The 22,082-nt window shown below is 38.0% G+C and overlaps 2 protein-coding genes and 1 long non-coding RNA gene across 3 annotated transcripts; 1 reads left to right on the plus strand and 2 right to left on the minus strand.

The window, feature by feature from the left end:
• Positions 1–908: 908 nt before the first annotated feature.
• Positions 909–2,002, minus strand: LOC117955839 (olfactory receptor 142-like). Its single transcript, XM_034890577.1, has one exon. It carries the CDS (start codon positions 1,971–1,973, stop codon positions 999–1,001), a length of 975 nt encoding a protein of 324 aa, XP_034746468.1. The 5' UTR covers positions 1,974–2,002; the 3' UTR covers positions 909–998.
• A 9,379-nt stretch (positions 2,003–11,381) lies between these two features.
• rnf167 (ring finger protein 167) lies at positions 11,382–18,350 on the plus strand. Its single transcript, XM_034890575.1, has 10 exons — positions 11,382–11,799; positions 14,157–14,277; positions 14,370–14,450; positions 14,542–14,679; positions 14,762–14,849; positions 14,944–15,034; positions 15,201–15,306; positions 15,704–15,797; positions 16,005–16,085; positions 16,401–18,350. The coding sequence occupies exons 2-10, from the start codon at positions 14,173–14,175 to the stop codon at positions 16,790–16,792; spliced, it is 1,176 nt and encodes a 391-aa protein (XP_034746466.1). The 5' UTR covers positions 11,382–11,799; positions 14,157–14,172; the 3' UTR covers positions 16,793–18,350.
• A 659-nt stretch (positions 18,351–19,009) lies between these two features.
• LOC117955840 lies at positions 19,010–19,547 on the minus strand. Its single transcript, XR_004659136.1, has 2 exons — positions 19,493–19,547; positions 19,010–19,153 (listed from the first exon to the last, which is right to left on the minus strand). It is a non-coding gene; the product is annotated as an uncharacterized LOC117955840 (long non-coding RNA).
• Between the last annotated feature and the right edge of the window lie 2,535 nt (positions 19,548–22,082).

Raw genomic sequence — 22,082 nt, forward strand, 5'->3', positions numbered from 1 at the left:
GTAACGATTGGACACGCAGTGCACTTTGTTTAAAATGATAACTGATGATAACTGATTTGTCAAAAATATTTATTTTCAATTCAGTGTGATATGTAGCTCAGTCCAGCTCACCGCGATTTGAGAAAAGCAGATGACCAACTCACAAACAATTGCTAATAAAGCCGCAAGCTGCGATTCCAAGCTCAAACCTTGATTTGCGTCACGTCCAGTTATTGTGCATTTAAAGCGCCCCCTAGGGGTCAATTTGAATACGACTGGCAGTGTATGTGTGAGCTCAATATGTAGATTTCCTGGAAGTTTGGTGTCCATTGGACAAACATTTAGCCATTTGTAGCCAGATTTGCGCAATATCACCTGCAGTTTGCATTTATAGCACATTAAGCTGCACCTGGTTGAGAAATTACAAGTCAATCGGACTAACTGTGCAGGGGACGTGGCCTTTCAATGTTTGCATTTTGAAGCCTTAATTATAGCGCCACCATGTGGCCGCTGTGGTTCATATTCCTATAGAAGCACATGCACATCATTTCCAGTTATTCCCCCAAGTTTCATGTTTCTAGCTCATTCCAGCTCACTGGAATTTGAGCCGGCGCGGAAGACAACTAATAATAGCAATAATAATAAACATGAATATAATAATAATAATAATAATAATAACAGAAAAACATAGAATGGTTCTCCCGGTTTGCGGTTTCAACCCTAACAAATTAAATGCTGAGACATATGTCTTCACAGCATTCCTATTACAATCACAGAAATCACAGACAAACGGACTAATTTTTAATACGCGCACAAAGCCTGAGCTTCAGTCTGCTAATACTCCAGGAATCCCACCTGGCATATGAGATAAAAATAAAAATAAAAATTCTCTTTGGTTTTGTTTTAGAAAATGAGATGAGCAGATTTTATAAAACAACGTGGAGAGACAAGACATTCGGTTGCTCATGTGTTTCCAGAGGCATCAGTCCTCCCAAAAACATGCAGAACGCAATTTGAAGTCACCATACCAACAGCCTCCTGGCTACATTATTTTTTACTTGCCTGCTTTTTCTGCGAAAAAGCTTAAACAATCGTGTCCTTAGGATTTGAATACTCAAACCGTAGATTACCGGATTAAGAATGGGTGGGAATATCAAAAAGTACAGAGATAAAAACAACTTGCTTTTGTAAGGCAGGTGACTAATGTTGAATCGACTTTGTGCTATTTCCAAAACGCACCCGATAGAGTAGTTGATTGTCGCGAGCAGGTGTGGGATGCAGGTCCGGAGGGCTTTGTGCTTGGATTTGCTGAACGACACGACACAGATCCTCAGGATGTGCGCATATGAATAACAGATCATGATGATCTGTGGAAGTGTATATAGAACTACAGAAAGCAGGCCAACTATGTTGTCAATAGATGTATCTGTACAGGCAAGTTTCACCAGCGGGTAATTCATACAATACACCTTATCTATGGTCCTCCCACAAAACCGCAGCCGAAGAGTGAAAATTAAAACAACGACAAATGCCAGCATGGGATACAGCCACGTAAAAGCAATAAGTTTAACAACTCTCTGTGACATGACTGAATGATAAAGCAGTGGATAGCAAATGGCCACATACCTGTCATAACTCATAGCTGCTAGAATTGTGAATTCAATGATGCCATATGTGTGTAAGGCAAAGATCTGTGTCTGACAAAATGTTAAAGATATCTCATATGAGTGTGACAGCAGGTTGCTCAGTAGGGCCGGCAGTAAGGCAGTGCTTCCATACAGGCCATTCACAGCCAAGTTACACAATAAAAAATACATTGGTTCATGCAGGGTTTTTTCATAACAGACCAGTCCGATTAACACAACATTTTCAGCAACAATAGTCATGTATATAATCAAAAAGATGCTGAAGTACATTGGCTTAATGTCCTCCATTCCATGGTAATCAGATAGATAAAAATATGTCACGTCAGAGAAATTCATATTTAAAAGCATCTGAGTGATCCAGAATGTGCAGTGCAATGTTTTACCTTCACACGAAGATTGAGTAAGTTTCACCTTCATGCTACTTTTAGGATGTTCCTGTCATTTTTTTAACCAATCAGCCAACAATTGTGACAATGTGTTTACACAAGTTTCATCACTATACAGCAAAGTCCTATAGCCTAGTCTCCAGGTGTTGTCCACAGGTCAGGTACAGTCTTACTCTCTTTATAGAACACTTCCTAATTGCTTCCAAAGGGATGGTAAACACTGGCTGCTAATAAGAATGTTTTTCCATTGAGCTTCTTCACGGGTTCCCTAGCTAATTCACAAAGCAGTGATCAGTTTTAAAGAGTTCAAAAAGATTTTCACTAGGAAAGAATACACCTTGACGTGTAAAACACACTTGCACTGAACATGTACTAAACTAAACGATCATACCCTTTCTCACTGATGACCACAGCCAGATGTTAGTGGTGGTAAGTGAGTTTTTTGGCCAGTGGAAAAAGGGTATAGGATAAGATGTACCAAACTAAACCAAGACAAATGAGTTAGCTGTACTTTACCAAATCAAGCTCTACGGCAATTTGGCAAGCACAGGTAGATTTTCAGAAAGAGGGTTTTAATTGCCAAAAAATAATGCAAACAAAGCACAAACTGTAAACTAAAAACTATGTCCAGCTTGGTTAAACCTGTTAAGGCCTACACACACACCGTATAAACTTGACACAAGTTATTAACTTAACCACTCACACACCCAAACAGTTGTGTCATATCAGATTTAGACCGTGGCATGATGCCCAATCTACTGATGCAGTATGCTGCCGGACACTCTGGGCACAGAGATGAGATATTACTGCTTTCTTCACAGGATGAGAACCCTTCAGCTTTTCTGTAACACTGCACAGAAAGTCATCCCCAACAAGCTGAAACCCTCCTTTCCAGTCAGTCTTCAATTCCATCTTCCTTTCACTCACCGTCATTACTTTGACCCTCTCTACATGCTCAGGTCTTACAATACAGGAACATATGTCATATACTGTAGACTTTGTTCCTATTATGACTGATTAGTACCCAGGGTAACTCTACAAATAGTTACATTATAAATCATTTAATCTCCTTGAATCCAATTTAAGTTCTGTGAATTCTTGATAGATCCTCATAAGGTAACATTTCGGTACTATCTAGGTGATTTATTGGATTAAATAAATCTGGGTATTTACTAGACTTACTGTGTTTTTTCTCTTCCCTCACTGTCAGTTGAACTTCAGTTGCCAATCCACTTGACTCTGAATTATGTTTTAATTGCACAGTTCATTGTTGCTTCCTTAATTATTTTGTAATGTGAGTAATGTTAGACAGTCAGGAAACAGCCATTGGCTGCCCTTCAGTTAATGTGAAATGGTGTCTAAGACAGCTGCAGCTGCTGTGAAGGCTACTGCATTCTGTTCAGACGCGTTCAGAGCAAAACCATGCAACACACTTGGAAACTCAGCTGTACCCGATACATAACAGCTTAGCACAAACCTGTGTTCAACTTCCTGGACCAGAATGCGTAATTGAAAATGTTTGAGGCTTTGATTAGTCTGAATGATGCAACTACAGGACATGCGGTTAAGTGCCAAGATTAATAAGGTAGGCATACAGTTTAAAATCAAAAACATGCATTGTGCTGAACACACTAAACCTGCATAACAATGATTAAAATGATTAAAACTGTAGTTTGGCAGACCGAGCCCGTATTCAACTGCAATGTTACAGGTCAACTTATATGACCTTTTAATAATGATTGTTGATCATTGCAAATGAGGGTATGTGATGAATTAGTGAGTCCACCTCTTTGTGTTAGGTCTACAATCACCGCCTTTACCAAATGTCTTGTTGGGAATTTATCTAACAAACAGGATATTTATTCTTGTTATTTGTGTACCGAGTCCATACAGCACTGGGTTGACAAATGATAGAATGATGACAAAGTGTAAAATATATGTTAACTCCAGTTTGGATTATTTAAAAAAGAGAACCCATTGTGTAGTTTAGCAAAGAAAATACATGTGGGATTTGTGTTAAGAGCATTTCTTGATCATTTCCTACACTCTTGATATTTATGCACACGAGGAAACAACACTACCTGAGGCCCAACAAGAAACAGAATATGTAAGTAAGTCCCACAACGCTGCATTTGACCATTCATTTTTGACCAGATCCATGTTCACACAGAGATGCAATGCAACAAGCTTCCCTGTCTTTAAATTAGACATGATGCTGTGGTAATGTAGTGGGCAACATGTGGCAGCACATCTGTTGTATCCCATGACAGCTAACGCACAAAACTCAGCACTTGCGTATGTGCGTAGGAAATAGACTTGAGCCTTTCACCACTTCACAGGCCTTTTACGTGTCTCAGATTCATAAGTTGATGCAAATATATGTTTTGGTGTATGATAGTAATTAGCAGAAAATTCAAAACTATAGTAATATACAGCAGGAAGAACACACTCAACAGCCCATGTTTGTAGTTTTCCATGCCAGTGTGTGCAGTCATTGTGAACGTTAGTGTTGTTGTTCTCCATGTTTCATTTCTGAAAAGAAAAAAACTGAGTTTGACACAATTTTACTCTCCAAAATATAAATGCATTATGACATTCATTACATTTCAGTTTTATTGTTTGTCTTTATTTTATTTCCTCTAAACGTTTGAGCTGCTGTATCTCCGGTGTGGGATCAGTAAAGATGATCTTATCTTATCTTGTTTTATGGCCAAATGGAACCAAATATCACATTGAATTTACACCAAACTTTATGGTTTTGGGAACAATTTGACTCCATGTCACCCAGGCAAGCAATCATTTCTCAGTTACCAAGCATTTTTATTTCATATATTAATATGATAATGGTTCAGAGTACAGAAATACACATTTAAAATTACAGTTACCTGTGTGGCCGTACTCTCCACCACGTGTGTTGGTTAAGGCATGGGTGGCCTTTAACATTACTTAATGGGGACCAATGGTGTGTTTTTCGCAGTTTTTCATTATGTGTTTCTTGTAGCCACAACTTCCAAAGTGTGTTATTTATTTTGAACTCCTTCACAATAGTAAACATGTGAACATGAGGTTATAAACCCTAAAAACAAACAATGTGGATTTAGGCATCTTTAGAAAGGGTGTGAATGATTTGCATACTGTATATTAATTAAAATATCTGAAGTTTAAAGTCCCTATATGGTCCCTTTTGCACTAACATACAAAAGTATTGCAGTAGGCCTAAATATTTTTTACAAGAGGCTATGCAAATCCCTCAATGCTACATGTAGTTTTTGACCTTTGGGATTCTACTTGCTTTGTTCATATGTTTAACATATATATTTTGTCATCTGGACTTAGGTAACACAGTTTGAAGATAGCAGGTCTTTGAAGTTTGGTATCATCAGAAAAGTGCCTGGTGTAGCCTACAGTAGTCCACCTCGCTATGTGGCCATTACACAAAGCCTCTCACACTTTTCTGATGCTACTAGAGGCAAAATAGTTTTTACTGAAAATAGGAGTACCCAAAACTGACCACAGACCAATCAGACAAACTGAAGGCAGACATTAGGGCAGACTCCAAGATGGCCGCTGCAGCAGCCATACTCCAAGTGAGGAAGCTGTGCTTTCTCCAAAACATGTCAAAGCACACATAAGACACAATCAATGCATCTTTTCCCAATCACCTGTGTGAGAGGGAAGTCAGAAAGCTTCATTTGGGACGAACAAGTTTAGTTTGGTTAAAGCGTTGCACAGCTTCTATTCCCACGAATGCTCTACGGATGGAAATAAACCTGAATTCATCCAATTATGCCATTAAGGACTCAGATCACGAGGAGCTGACCCAGAACTGGTATCTGGACTATCTTTCCGTTTAGCTGAGACAAGGTCTCTAGACTAGAGGACTGAGCAAGGCAGTTGTGTTGTCAGACTGGACTATGCAGCATATCACAAACGGATCTAAGCTACTGTTAGCCACTAAAATAACTGCTAGACATTCATGCCTGAGTCTAGAGCAGTACAAAAAAATGTGTGGTGTGAAAAGTGATGGTTCTATACTTATCAGACAGATCTGTAATTTGAACACCACAAAAGTTTCACCGATGATGCAAGCCATAAATGGATAAAAACACTGATTAAAGGTCATTAGTCCACTTTGTGTTTCCATTCCCCTAGAAAGCAATTAGACACGGCTGTTTTTCCACATGTCTGTTGAGACCTCTTTGGACAGCACCTTGAGAATAGAGATAAGGGGGTGAGAGGAAAACAGTACATGTCTTCCCTTTGGAGAACACTGATGTAACTCTGGTGAAACTGTGTCCGAGGGGTCGTGACCTCTGAGCTAAAACGCAGCAAGAATTTGTTCAATCATTTATTTATACCATCATAAAACAATTCAATTGGGGTGGCAGTAGCTCAGTCCATAGGGAGTTGGGTTGGGAACTGGAGGGTCACTGGTTCAAATCCCCGTATGTACCCAAAAAGTTGGGAGCGTGGATTGGTGGCTGGAGAGATGCCAGTTCACCTCCTGGGCACTGCCAGGTACCCTTGAGCAAGGCACCGTACCCCCCCGACCGCTCAGGGCGCTGGTTCAGCTGGCAGCCCACTCACTCTGACATCTCTCCATGTATAGGTCCTGAGCATGTGTGTGTATTTCAGGCCTGTGTGTGAGTACTAACAAAAAGTGTGTACACAGAGTGTAGTGCAGTAATTTCCCCATTGGGGACTAATAAACAAATTATTATTATTATTAAATTCGCTTTTTTTAACAGCATGCATAAGAAAAATACCAACATGGCAACTTGAGCAGAGGGAATGGTTTTGATTCGTTTTCTCTGAGAAGACACAAATCCATCACCATGTTGTACCCCTGGTGACGGCCAGTGGCGAGTGAGGGGCAGGTTGTACAGAGGGCCAATATGAAATAGATGAACTGTGCCGTGGAAGTGGTGGGAAGACAATGCAAGGTGGCTACTAAAACCTGGACAAGCATTTATTGTAAATTGTAGCCTAGTACATGTGATGCTTGATTCAGCAGCTACTCTATTTTACTGGTGAACCTAAACAACAACAACAACAGTGGACGCAGTGATGAACTGGTTTGATTTGACGTATCTGCCCACAGGTAGCAGCGTAGGAGGTGTTAGCAATTCCTGGTGGCTTTGTTGCTTTCTGCATGTTTCTGTCCCAAAATACAGTACATTCTATTCACTAAACATACTAAAATACATGTCTATTTTAGAAGTAAACCGTAGCCCCTCAAAAGAGGTCCCATCTAACCCTTGGCTACACGCCACACTCCTTACATTGGTGGACTAAAGAGGCCAATGTTGAGGACTGCTTTGGCTATGTCAAACAGTTGTTCCCCACTTGGGGGGATCTAATGGGTAGTGGGCTCAGCCTTGCAGGTACACCCTGCTGTTACCAACACCGGTGCCTCTGATTGAGTCAGTTAAAAACCTGACTCAACGAAGGCAAACTGTTTTCCATGTCTAACCAGGTTTTTAGTAAAAGGCATACTTTCTGACTATAATAGAGAGTTTAAGTAATATCTCTTTGAAAAAGGACGGCTACCACCACATGCCAACTTCCACACCACTCTGTCAGTTTCTCTTCTCATTTCTTAGGCCTGTCACTTGAGACCAGTTCTCCTGAGATGTCCAGGTGCCCAGACCCCTGAGAACACTGCTGTTGGGTCACCACCTCTACAATTAAAACGGTTGTAATGTGTGAGGCAGAGGAATTGTTAATTAAATTGATAATTGAAAGAAAACCCTACTAAACTACGTAATCAACCACACCACATAAGATGCAGTAATGTGATGTAATAGTGAGTGAGTGTCAGGTTCAAACTCTTGAATTAAAGCACTCACGGATAGGACTTTGTCTTTTTGCTTTGCAAAGGGGATGAGCAACTCAAATCATTCATTAGTCTTCAAAATTGCTCTTCCCCTGCTCTGCCTTTTTATTGAAGCTGAATGCATTGGAGTTAACACATTGTCTCTCTTGTGTGACCTTGCACAGTACACCAGGTTTCTTTCTTACAATAGTACACTGTTACTGGGCAAGCTTTAGTCAGACAAATGTGCTTACTTATGCTGAAATGAGGAATTTATCTTGTCATTCATACACACACACACACTTACACACACACACACACAAACACACACACACACACACACACACACACACACACATCCTAGTTTCAAATCTAATCTTCCCTTTGCACAACATAAATTCACACATATTCACATGATGACTATTTACAGTTCCCAACAGTAAGCAGGTTTTTGTGATTTTAGATACTCCTGATAAAACATTTAAACATCCTCTCTGAAACTAAGTTAACTCAATTTTACAAAGAATGTGTCAAGCCCCAAATGAGCTTTCAAAAATAGATGCAATAATTCAAATCAATTACTCAAGTCTACAATCATCTGTTTTAAAAATGTGGTCTTAGATTATTCTGTCTGGGAAAGTTTTAATGCTGTTTACAAAATGTTCTCCTCCATAAAAACAGGTATATTAGTGACCATTTATGAGAAAATGTCTTCTCTAACGCTTAGAACTTCTATGTTTATGTACCCAATCTCAGAAAGCATGGGCATGGGTTTTGAATCATCTTGAAAACAAGCAGCTTCTTGGGAATGTTTTGTCTCTTGTCTCATGACGACAGTTGGTCATGGGTTTGGCACAGTGCCGTAGTTTCTTAAATGTGATTAAGAAAAGCATGTTCTCTTAAAGATTCTTATAATTCTATTATAATAAACCCAGTGACCAGTATGCTGCTTCAAATTATCGTCACTCCTCCCCTTTGACCAATATACAGACCCGAGGCTTATCCTCATTTTGGTATCAGACACAAGAATGTCTTGTCATCGTGTGGTTGTTTTGGCGCTCTTAGTTGTCTTCCTGCTAAATGGTAAGTCTTGAGAACATTTCTCGGCCTGTTTTTGTAGCTCCAATCTGCACATTTGTACGCTTCCAGAGATTATATAGAAGCTATTTATTTCTCAAACATAGCTACAATGTTTCCCATCATTACAGTTGTGGAGAATGAAGCTGCATCATTCCCTTGGTCTTGCCCCAGTCTAAGTGGAGTGTGTAGGAAGGTTTGCCTCCCAACAGAACTGTTCTTTGAACCTCTGGGCTGCGGAAAAGACTTCTTGTAAGTTTTCATGATCAGGTGCAGTATGTGAATATTTTGTGAGTTTTTATGCTAATAAATTGTAATGCATTGTTTCTTGTTTATTCCCAGGTGCTGTGTGTCTCATGTTCTATGAAAGCTGTCATTGCACTCTTAAAAATGTCATTCAGCCATGCTAAAACCAGAAGCATCACAGAAGGCACTGTTGTGAAGGGCCATATTTGGCGTTTTACTCTAATATAACACAGTAGACTTTGGAATGTTAAATTAACTGCTTGTAGTTTTTTGTTGCTGATTTTAATGCCGCTGAAATGGCTGAGGTGAAGTAAAAAACTACATCAAATTTTCTTGCTTGCTTTGTATTTTTTACATGAAACGGAATACTGGTCAGAATAATAGAAAACTAAGGTGATTTACACGCTAAACATGTTGTTAGGCAAAAGACTACCACTTTCATGGCAAATCTCATCTTCTTTTGTCAGACTTGCTCTTATTTAATAAGCGGCATGTTTTCATTGGAGAAGAAGAATGCAGGGGCACTGGATTTTAGAATGTACAATGGACAATAACTGGACAGCTAGATTTGCATGCTTTATTACACTACAATCCCTGCTTTGCAAAAGGACCAGTGGATAGTCCTTATGATTCCCCAGCATTTCATAACCTTACATTAGTTGTGTTCACTCTGAATTTTACCTTAAAATCATTATTCTTCATTGTACAAGGTGGAATTTAGAATTAAATAACAGTTTTACATCTTCAATTTTAAAAACATAAAAATTATAAAGTGAAGAAAACTGGGTTTTGTTTAAGTCTACCCCAGAGCTGCATCATGCAGTAATGGCTCATGGCAGAGTGTACATATAAAGACCACGTTTGTTATATGTTTAGTATAAGTAGCATTTAATGGTCAACACAGTTTTGAAGATCAAACTGACCACTCTCTGGCATCCTGTATGCCATTAAGGCTTCCAACAAAGGGGGTGCTAGAATTAGGGGTGGTGGAAAAAAATCAATACAGCTTAATATCGCGATATTTTCCATGGCAATACTGAATCGATACACAGGCGCCAAGTATCAATCTTTTATTACACATGTGTCGGTCAGTTTGTCTGCTTGACAGTCCCATTTTGCAGCAATACAATTGAAGTGAGACAAACAAACAGAGAAATGTATATTTTTAGATAAAACAAATGTTTTGGGAGCATCATTTGAAATTGGGAAAAAAAGTAGAAGTTGGAAAAAAAGTTGTACATTGCAATACATCGCAGAATATTTAAATATGTTTAAAATCGCAATAATATTGTATCGTGGCATAAGTATTGTGATGATATCGTTACGGGAGGCGTCTGGTGACCCTAGAATGAATAGCTGTGGCTGCAAGTAGGGGCCCATAGAAAATGCCTTTCTGCAGGGCCCAGAATTCTGTGCTATGCCCCACGTTAGACTATAGAAAATATATAACAGAGATGTGAAAAAATACAATGTAAATACGTATAATATTTCTTTTGAACAGTTTTGTGCAGGAATGTGCAAAATATTGTCAAAGATATGTAAAAAAGTTCAGAGTATAGAGAATATGTGTGCAATGAACAGCAATGATAATAATCCAAAAGACACCCCAAAGACGTGTTTTGAATTAAAACATTGCATGTATCCCATAGCTGTTTATGCATAAGTGTGTGTGTGTGTGTGTGTGTGTGTGTGTGTGTGTTTAAAACATTCAATATTCCCTAGTGGGGAAATATCCCCAAATTCTTGTTTTACACAGTCAATGCCTCAGATCGACAACAGTTGAAACTGTGACTATACAACTTGAGGGGGGTGTGGCCTGATGACTGAAGTTATTTGCTGCAGTTGTTCTGCCATCTCTTATTTTCATGGGCTTTCACATGATTTCTATAAGGGACCCAATCTCTTGAAACTGACATGCCTGAGTAAAAGGTAATTCAGCTATGTGACCTGTGGATACTGGCATGAATGATTGGAATCTGTTCATACCTCTCGAAATGCAGCCTGAAATCATGTGAAATATCTTTTTCATGCGCATTTCCTGTTATTACTGATATTTTAAAATATAATAACATAATTTATTCCATAGATCCTTCAATCCTTTAATTTTTGGTTAATTGCGTGGATAGCTATTTTAGTTGGCACTCCGTTCATTGCAGGTCGTCCTCGTGGCCGCTGGTGGCGCTGTGGGTCAGGATGCTGGGGAGTCAATCTGCCTAAGAACTCGAGGAAGCCAGGGGAAAAGAAGCAATAACAAACAAAGCTAACAGCAAGCTAGCTAACGTAACTTTGAGAAATCGAGCACACAGGCAAAGTGTCTCCTTCACGGTGGACAAACATATTATTTGTTTATATACTACTAACCGTGTATGATAGTGATGCACATGGACCACAAAGAAGGCATATATTAATCTGCCACGTAATGTTAACTGGCATCTAACATCTGCTAACATTAGCCAGACGTCAGCTAGCTAGATAGCTTACGGTAATCCCTCCTGTCTTTTTCTTGTGGAATTATACGATTGTCGAGAAAGTAGCTAGACGTACAGAACAACTAATTTGATAGTTCTTACACGACATGTGAGAAACCCAAGTGAGACGACTGAGGTTAAGATTACAACCCTCACGGTGCCGATTTTAGCAGGATAAAAAGGTACGTAATGTTACAAGCTAACTAAGTTACACATTACCCCAATTACTTTTGATATGTTGTTTATTTGTTTTTTGTTTTTTGAAAGGAAATAAACAATACCGGAGGTTAGAAGTCACATATATAACAATAAAAGTAACAATATTTAACGTTATAGCTAATCGCCTGCCATGAGTACGGTAACGTTAGCTAGCTAAGTCAAGTTGTTGATGAGGAAGTTGATGAGAAAACAACAGCTAACGTTAGCTACACAACTAGCTAATGTTTTGTTTAGCAACAAAAGCTGCAGATTCTTTTTCCACTAACTTCCTGTAACGTTAGGCTGTTACGCCACAAAATGTGTTACGTTGATTTAACATACAGACAGCGTGTTTTACACACAAGAGGCAGTACTTTGGCTTCATTGCTATCTAGTGCCATAAAGTAACCGACAAACAGAATAGTACCCAGGACAAGTGGGCATGTCCATAATTGTTGTGCTAGCATATTGTCTACAAGCACCAATCACCTGAGCATTGAACTTATTTTACCTGATCATAATGTTTGCTTCTTAAATTCGATTTTCTGTACACAAATTAGATAGATGTATAAGAAAACAACATTGTTAACATTGCTTTGAGGCCAAGAAGCGTTTAGCACTCTATGCTTACATGAGGGCCAACACATGCAAATAGTGTTTTGGTCCGGCTTTGCTTATTCAAACTCCAATTGTAAAATTTGAGACTATCTGTCTTGTTCTGTTGGTATCTCTTTAAATGGCAGTAGGTTATTGCTGAATTACTGAACTGAATTATAGTTATTATAGTATTGATTTTTATTACTCCAATTATTTTGCCACAGTTATTTTGCCTACATTTGTATCCAAAATAACCAACAAGGTTGCAGTGTCACTACAACAAACAGTTCTGCCAAGGAAGGAAATTGAATGTAACAAAAATAGAGGAATTAAGAGACCAGCTGGTTAGTTAAAGACTTCATTTTAAGAGGAAGCCATAAGATGTTAACGCCAAGAAAAAGTAATGTATTAACTTTTCCACAAGACATAATCACTTAAGTGATATTTTAGACCAACTGCAGATAACTACATTAAAGGGATTGCTTTGCAGATAGTTGATACATTTCTAAGCAAACCTGCAGTTAAATGTCAATACAATCTTTTTATGCATATGTCCTTTTGTTTGTAAAACAATAACAACCATAGTCTTGAGAGGGTATTTTTAGTCTCACAAAGTAACCAAATCACTAAACCTGTCTACGGAAAGCCTTTTCACTCCCTATTTAGCCCCATTGTACTGAATTTGGTTGCAGTTCCACCAGAGTTTGCAGGCAAGTGAAAAATAAATTGGACTCTATGGAGCTTGATGGCTAAATGGGTCTCTTTCTCCTGATTGCCATTGAGACATCTCAGATTTGATTGTAGTTTTTGCAAGTTCATCATGGATTATAGTTTGAAAGTTGACTGAACGAATACTTATGTCCTTTCAACTTCTTACAGGTTAAGTCGTCGTTGCCCATAACACGCTTGCATTCTGCTAATGAATGCTGATTGGTCATTGAAGGACTGATTACGATCCCTCTTGATGACATCCAAAGCAGAACCAGAATGTTAGAGTGAATATTTCGGAGTGGTCTTTAAAACATTAGCCAACCTCTTTGTAGCACGTGTATTCACAAGGAGAGCGTAACCTGTCAGCTGCGTTGTCGATGCTGTGAGAGAGCAAAGGACGTGACTCCGAGCTTGCCGTAAAGCAGTATCTCTGGCCGTACAATGTGGATGACGTTGTCGACAAGGCTTTTTAGAACAAAAAAGCAACTTACAACCAGCAGTGTGTATTTTCTTAGAATCCCCTTTAAAATGCAACATTCAAATTACTAGATAAAACATTATATCTTGAGAAAAGTGGATTTTGAGGGGTATAGCTCCATAGAACACCATTTATTCTGCACTCCCCTGCAATCTCCCCCAGTGGAACTCTGGTAGAACTGCAACCAGATCAGAAGCCGGAAGTATCGAGAGAGTGGAAGTTCTTCCCCTGTCAGAAATTCTTTGGAATCACTTTCAAAAGTATTTGGTTTAAGCTGCATCTACACTACTACGTTGACATGTATAAATAGCATTTTAGGTTTGCTCTGCGAGTCCATTACAATAGAGCGCATGCTTGTGAGCCAGTTTACAGTTCCTTGTTTGTAACAATGTGGATATTTACAAGGTTTTACCACCTAAATTGACTATTTGCAATAGTATGTTAATGCCAGGCTGTAACCAAACTGCTAGATTACCTCCAGCTTGAGACCTAAATAATTTTTTCTGGATGTGACTCTTGATTATGATGTGTTTTACTGTTCTATGTTTTTCACAGTTTAGTGCAACCAAGGATGGCTCCCCTTGGTGTGTGGCGCGTAGAAGCTCGGATGAGTATCATTATAGTGGTTTTCTGCAGCGTACTGGTTCCCTTACCCACAAATGCCTATATCTATGCTGTAAGTAATCTTTAGGCTTTAGCTAGAAATGTGATTCCTCAAATTCTCCCGGAGGTTATGTCAATTATTTTATGTACATGTTGTTTTTGCAGCATTATAGCAATATGACCTCCATGTTGTTTGAGGACCTGCCTGCCTTTTTTGGCTCCCAACTTCCTAAGGATGGACTAATGGTAAGAGCAGATTGTTGGAGAAAGGGTGCATACAGGAAAATTAGAGGTTATTGTCCTTTTTGTAATGATGTTTTTTTTCTCTGTGTGAAAGGGAATTTTGGTGGCGTCTCGCCCACTCAATGGCTGTACAGCAATAGACCCTCCCCCTCCATTGCCACTATCTTATGATGCCAACACCACCAAATTCATCGCTCTCATCAGACGCTATGAATGCAATTTTGATATAAAGGTCAGTGATGTTTTGAGTGTCATTAAGTATGTTTAAGTCTCTGTGAGGAAAACTGGTTTAATATGTGGAACTGTTTTTTTAGGTCTTGCATGCACAGCAGGCTGGATACAATGCTGTAATCGTTCACAACATGTACTCCGACACGCTGCTCAATATGAACTTCAGCAATGGTAATTCTCTTTTATATTTCAAACTTAACACATTCACACCATATTGATAAAATGGCTAAAATTAAAATCTTGTTTTTTTTCTTCTTCTTTTTAGACACTATTGCAGAGGAAATTTGGATCCCCTCTGTATTCACCAGCTACTATGCCTCCCAAATTCTCAGGAATTACATAATTCCAGAACAAGGGTATGTAAAACCATTTCACTGCTTTCAGAAATAAATGTATGAAAGAAGTTTTCAAACTAAATATAATCTAGACAGAACCAAACCTTAACAGTCATTAAGATGTGCACAGACCAATACATACTGACCTTTTCAGCACTAGTGCTTATGATAATGTTGGTATCTGCAGGGCCTATGTGATCCTCAAGCCGGAGTTTGCGTTTCCACTCTCATACTACCTTATTCCATTCACTGGAGTGGTTGGCATGATCATTCTAGTGATGTGTGTCGTCTTGGTAAGTATGCATATTATATGATTCTTCCCTAGGTGTTGTATTATTATGTTTTGCATTCTAACCATATACCTTTTTGGACAGAAATAATTGTGGTGCAATAATTACGGTATACAATGTGTTTGTTTAGTCATCCAGGTTCCAAAGATAAGTCTATTATAAGCAAGCTTAGCAGAGGCAAGCCTTGAATACGCTGCTTTACAGCAAAGCTTCTGCTAACTATCCTCTTATATGCTATATTTATTCAGTAGACGCATCTGAAAACCTATTTTCCAAATCATTTTTGCTTGCTTACTATGAGCGGTGGGGTCCTACTAGAAGACAATAAACAAACTCACACATGTTGAGTGTCAGTGTAATTCTCATGCCATAAGTAACATGGTCTTTTTGTGTTGTTTAGATTATTCGATGTGTACAGTACAGAAAAAGGCTGATGAAAAATCGTTTGTCCAAGGAACAACTGAAGCGGATTCCAACCCACAAGTTCAGGAAAGGTAACACAATGGCACTGTAGTATGTTTTTAAGAATATTGGAACTAACTTCATGGGAATTTGAAGTCTGTATTTGTGGAGCTTTCATTTATCGGACAGGTTCTTTAGATGAAATGTTATGAATTGAAATAGATTATATTTCAATTTTATTTAATTTCAATTTTTCTATTTGAATGACTCAAATCGTTAACTTTTCTCTTCTGTTTTAGGGGACGACTATGATGTGTGTGCAATCTGTCTGGATGATTATGAAGAAGGTGACAAGCTGCGAGTATTACCTTGTTCACATGGTAAATATTTTATGTTACTGTTGATTTTATATGTTGCAGTGCAAAATACCTCTATTGATGTACAGAATGTGCACATCTACCATTCTTGCAGCAATAAGCTTTTGTACTATTTGAACACAAAGTACATGGTTATACCCTCCCTTGCAAGTCAACATTTGTAACCCTACTTACTGCGTCTTTAAAAGCACAATACTGTACTCCAAGTGATCAAAAATGTTCATAAAGCAACATTATCCCTTTTCCTCCGAACTTTAAATTGCCAATTCCTCCTGCACTGAAGTCCTTGTTGCTAACGCCACTCTTTCCGCTTGTCAGCTTACCACTGCAAGTGTGTGGACCCGTGGCTCACACAGACCAAGAAGACGTGTCCTGTGTGCAAACAGCGCGTTACTCGCAGCAACGCAGAGCACTCCGAGTCCGAGTCTGAGGAGGAAACCGGAGGACGTGGGGGGGAAGAAGGAACGGGGGGCGAAGCAGACTCGGAGCGCACGCCTCTGCTCCGACCGTCCCCCTCAGGGAGCCCAGGGGCCTATTCGGCCACCACCACTACTGCCCAGTGCCTTGCCTCCCCTCCACACTGCGACTCACCCATCCTGGCTTATGAAGGCTACCAATCCCCCACAGACGACACAGACTCAGACAGTGAGGACGCAGGAGAAGACAGGCACCACACTGATGACGACCTCGCTCAGCTGGTAGGGATGTAGTGGAGATCTGATGCCTGGACCATAGCTGCAACAAGATTACTTAGTTTGACCTAAAAAGGGTCTTTGTGTCATCAGGCGTGCTATCCCACTGTACTTTAAAATAGTTTGCAGATTTGTGGTAACACATTTATTATAACAGAATGTTTTACCCAGTAGCCAGAGGAGGTCTACTTGTTAGTGTCGAAGCACACGCAGCATATGTATTGAAGAGTTTTACCAAAATCCAGCATTGAGCATCCAGCCACTAATATACACATGTTCCCTCCAATACTCCTAAATGTGTCTGTAGACCTCCTGTTTTAAAGCATGTTTTTAAATTATTTAACATGCCACGCAACCTAACCAATAGTGCTGCAAAAAAAGAATGGGCCTCTTAAATCTAATGTGCTGTTTAAATAAGAGTGTAAAGCTTGTGTTGCTACACCAAATTAATTCTGTGTTCACACTAAAGTAGATCTTCTAGATTCAAGATTCACAATCCTTTGTTATTCCCACAATGGAAAATTCCCACTGTTCAAGGTTCTCTTTGTAAGGTAAGTGCAGTATGAAGAATCTCTATTGTTTGAATCTTAATTGCTTTATATTTGACAGTCTTTACCAGCTGTTTCTGAACAAGTGGAGAGGAAATGTTTGTTCTATCTTTTAATCCATTTAGGTCTTTTTTTTAAAAACATTTTTTCAAGCTATAGTTAAGGTCTCTGAAATGTCAGATTAACTCAAATTCTACAGTAAATTACGCTATAATAGAATTTAGCAATACTGCCATACATTTCTGCTGCTTTTACATTGTTATTGATAATACTGTGTGGTCAGTTTGAGAAAAAATATCTTTAGCTTTATCCAGTTTGTCGAGTTGAACAAACTCAGGTTTTCTAGCATCAAATTAAAGGTCAGTCGATATTGTAAATCAATTCCACAGTGAGAATTAACTGAAGTTGGTCTTATATATTGTTTTACCTTGTTTGAATCAGTAAAATATAGATTCACGAATATTTATAGATGTTTTCAATTTTTTTTATACATACCACAGAATGATAACATGTTGAATCATGGGACCCTCGAGGTATTTTTAGGAAAAAAGAGCATTGTCTTACATTGGCCTTGATGCACGTGTGTATGTTAAATGTTTGGAAACTGAAGGGACAGAATTCACACTCCTTTTGTTTTCCTCTATCTAGCCAGTATTTAAAACTACTGGTTAGAAAGATTTGATCTTGTCCCTGTGTTTTCTGTAAACGCGCTCAACATATGTTTTTGTGGTGACGAAAAAAAGAGAAACAGCCTTTGTTTCCACATTTGTAATGTTAGTAATGATACAGACAGACAGCTTAGACAGGCTTGATTTGCACCTGAAAGTTTGGACAAGCTCAGCGGCTGTCAAATTAGATTTGGTTTCTCTCTTTAATAAAATGACCTAGATGGGGTCCACGCTGTTAAATTACATAAAGAGCAGTACGAGTAGAAACCTTAAAAAGTCGTTGCAGCCAAACTGTTGCACTGCTCCAGATAAATGCACAGCGTTTACCTTGGTCTCACATTGTATATTCACAACTGGAATAAAAAAAAAAAAAAAAAAGAAGTGTAATAATAACCTTACCGGGTGTGGACATTTTTTTACCACTGTACAAATTTACCCACACTCGCTTTTCGCTTAGATGGGTTTGTGAGCAGTGTTTACTGTGTATTTGTTTTCTATTGCTGCACTACAGTCAGAGAAAATCTGAAATCAGAATAATCATGTAGGGCTCCAGATGTATTGAGGATTCTTTTATCAATTAATGTATCACCTCAACTTGATCAATACCACAAATCAAATAGGGGACCCACAACTGCATACAACAGAGCAAACACTGCACAGTCTGTGTCTAAGGGTTTTTCAGTAAGTTGTATTTAGTGTGAAAGAGAAAAATAAGTAGGACTCTGAAATCCTAACATTCCATCTTTATATTCTACAGATGATTAATTAAAAGACTTAACGCTATCAACATTTGATTGGGACACGTTGGCAATAGTCTGTATAGTAAAATGTTTGTTTTTCTTTTTGTAGTATGTTCCAAAAGACTTTGTACTTTTGTTTTGCTTTATATGTCCTTGAGACTGTTAACAAATGAAAAGACATAATCCCCAAATTATTCTTTTTCTTTTTCGTTTAGAATGTGCCTGGTTTATCACACATAAATAAATGTACAGTGTCAATTATGATTTTTGTGTATCAAGCAGGTTTGAAACACATTTTGTGGAAAGCTGCATTTAATGTGTGATTTGTGGAAGATTAAATGATATTAAAACCGGACTGTGGTGCCACGGTTGTGTTTAAATGAGAAAAAAAAAATGAAGTACCACTTCCTAGAAAATAATGTCCTATTATCTAGAGGGGGGGGGGGGGGGGGGAATCAATACAGCATAGTATCAAAACATTTTCAGTGGCAATACTGTATCGATACACAGACCCCAAGTATCGATCTTTTATTTAGTTTGTCTGCTTGACAATTCCCTTTTGCAGCAATAAAATTGACGTGAGATGAACAAACAGAGAAATGTATCTTTTTAGATAAAACAGATGTTGACAAAGTTTCCTTTTGGGGACATCATTTAAAATTGGGAAAAAATTTGATGTTGGAAAAAAGGTTATAAATGTTTAAAATCTCAATAATATCATATGGTGGCATAAGTATCGTGATAACATTGTGGTTTTCCAACTATTGTCATATATGATCATGGGCAAATTGTTACGAAATGGGAATTCTATTACCACAATTTTTTTGTAAATATCTGAGCTGAAAAAAATATAATTTAATTATGATTCATAACCTTATGATTACAGAAGGAAATACTCTCCATTAAAAGAATAAAGACATTTTTTGATGAAGTGTCAATGTCATCTTCACCCACTGCCCCCAGTGTGCTGAGCCATGAGTCGCAGGTGGTTTCATTAAGAATAATGAAAGGACCAATCTTTTGTAAAAGCATTGCTAATCCTGTTGTCATGTAACTAATTAGCCTAGAGCGTGGACACCCTGCTGAAATTGGAGTCGTTGGTTCTTTTTACCCTGATCATTAAAAACACCATAGCACCATGACAGCACTGTGTATGTTTCCCCGTGCTGCTCCTTCCCTCCTGATGTGTGTTCAGTTTTGTAATATCTTGAATAAAGCGTATACAGTTATCCATTTTCCTACGATCTTCAATATGTTTTGGGTTATTTTAAATGAACGTAATAATACCATTGGTGGTGAGTCATTGCTTACAAATACTTTGGGTTAATCAAAAACATTTACATATAATTTGTACAATGGCAGCATTGAGTAAATAATTAGTTTTCTGTGTAAGGTCACAATGTTTTACATCAATGGCGAAAAAGAGCTTAAATACTATTAATATTTTTGTCTTTTCAGATCTGTTTAGCTGACATGGCCTATAAGGAGTTCCTTTGGGTGTAAAAGTGATTCATTAAGACGTCCTACAGCTGATGAATTCAGTCCTTTCAATCCTTCCTAACAAGCTCCAAGTCATTCACCATTTCATGTGCCTCACGTCACATCACCTGCTGCTCTGAAGAAAAGACAATTCATGTATGAGCTGAATAAATCCCCAAATAGCTACATTAGGTTAGCCATTGGCTGGATTATTTCATGTGTGGGACTACATAGGCTAGTGTGTTCTATGTAAACTGAGAAATTAATATAGACGCACAAGGCATATAGACATGGTGTGTAATAGACGGGACGTGACAGCACATCAATGAATTCCTAAATCAAAAGAACCTGTTCAGAGTTCATCTTCATACTAATCCTCAAATTTCCTTGGGGTGTGCTGTGTTTTAAAGCTTTAGAAAATTTCTCTGGGTTCTGACAAATGCAGTTCTAAGAAAAGATGCCTGGATCACTACCATCTGTGCTGAGATGGTCTTTCTGGCTATTCTTGACTGTGTCGTCATTCGGGCTGCTGGATTCCAGAGTAACTCCTCAAGACCACAATGAGGTAGGTACAACTTTATAGATGTTAGATTAGATTATTTTAGTTTGAATTTGCCACCTGCCTCTTATTACTGAATATTCAATCAATTTATTTAATGTACCATAGCAATTGGCTTATGTTTTTATATTTTGGCTTGGCTTTTTAATGTCAAAAGCACTTTCTCCACAAAATGAATGCCCTGTTTAATTGCCTAGTTTTGCCCTTTGTTATTCTTAAAATGTACCTTAATAACTTTGTGCAAAGAAAAAGAAGTAAATAATAATAGTTTACACGTTCCTAGGGTTTTTTGGATAGAATAAAATAAATAGTAAAATAAAATGGTTTAAGAGTTGAATCTATTAAAATATTGTTTGAATGTCAAACCCTTTCTCTACGACTTTTTCATTTACATGTGTTCCACCTACCATCGTCTGCTGTTAACAGGTATCTGGAACAAATATACACATATAAACAAGGTGTTCAAAATCATGTAGAAATGAACTGATTCTAATATAACAAGTGGGGACAAAAGGCTTGGAGAGGACAACAGTCTGAGTTAGAAAAATGAAGAAATCTTCTAATATTACAGTTGTTTGTGTACAACATGTTCTTTCTGTTACTATCCCTCATGCAGCTCAGCAAAGACTTTATCTGGGGTAAAGCAAAGAGGGATTTTCATACTGAAAAAACTCTGGAAAGTACTTTCTTGATTTAACTAATTTACTGCTGAACCCATTATTTTTAAGTTTAAAAAACCTTAAGAATGCAGGAGGAATGATTACAGCAACCAATTATAACATATTCAATAAATCTACATGGGGACATGTAATAATTTGTTTGAGATAGCCTTGAAAAAATGTAAAGCTATCCTTTAACCTTATTGAAAAGCATTGATGAAAATTCTGAAATTGAAAAATCCTCAAATTTCAATATGTGATTCTTTCTGGTTGTCCTGATAATGAAACAATAATGTATTATTATGAGCATTTATGAACTAGTTTTTCTTTTTTACATGGTTGCTGCAAGTTAGATTTATTTATTCTATAGGCTGCTGCAGGATCTTTGTCTGAAATTATTTTTTACTATAAAATACAACCAATCTGCTGTTATTTACATTAGAATACAATTATTTGTAGCTACTGCAGCATCTTAAAGGCCGTTTTGCATTTTAACCACCACTGTTGATTAATGGGTACAAAAAACATTCAAGATATTTATATAATTTTTTTAATTGAAATAAATAAAAAACCAATGACATCTGTGAGTCAGACATCATGATACTTGAAGACAGTGTGTAATGAAATGAATGCTATACTACAAAATAATATTCAT

The sequence above is a fragment of the Etheostoma cragini genome, chromosome 13, assembly GCF_013103735.1.
Source record: "Etheostoma cragini isolate CJK2018 chromosome 13, CSU_Ecrag_1.0, whole genome shotgun sequence".
In the NCBI taxonomy this organism is placed as follows: Eukaryota; Metazoa; Chordata; class Actinopteri; order Perciformes; family Percidae; genus Etheostoma; species Etheostoma cragini.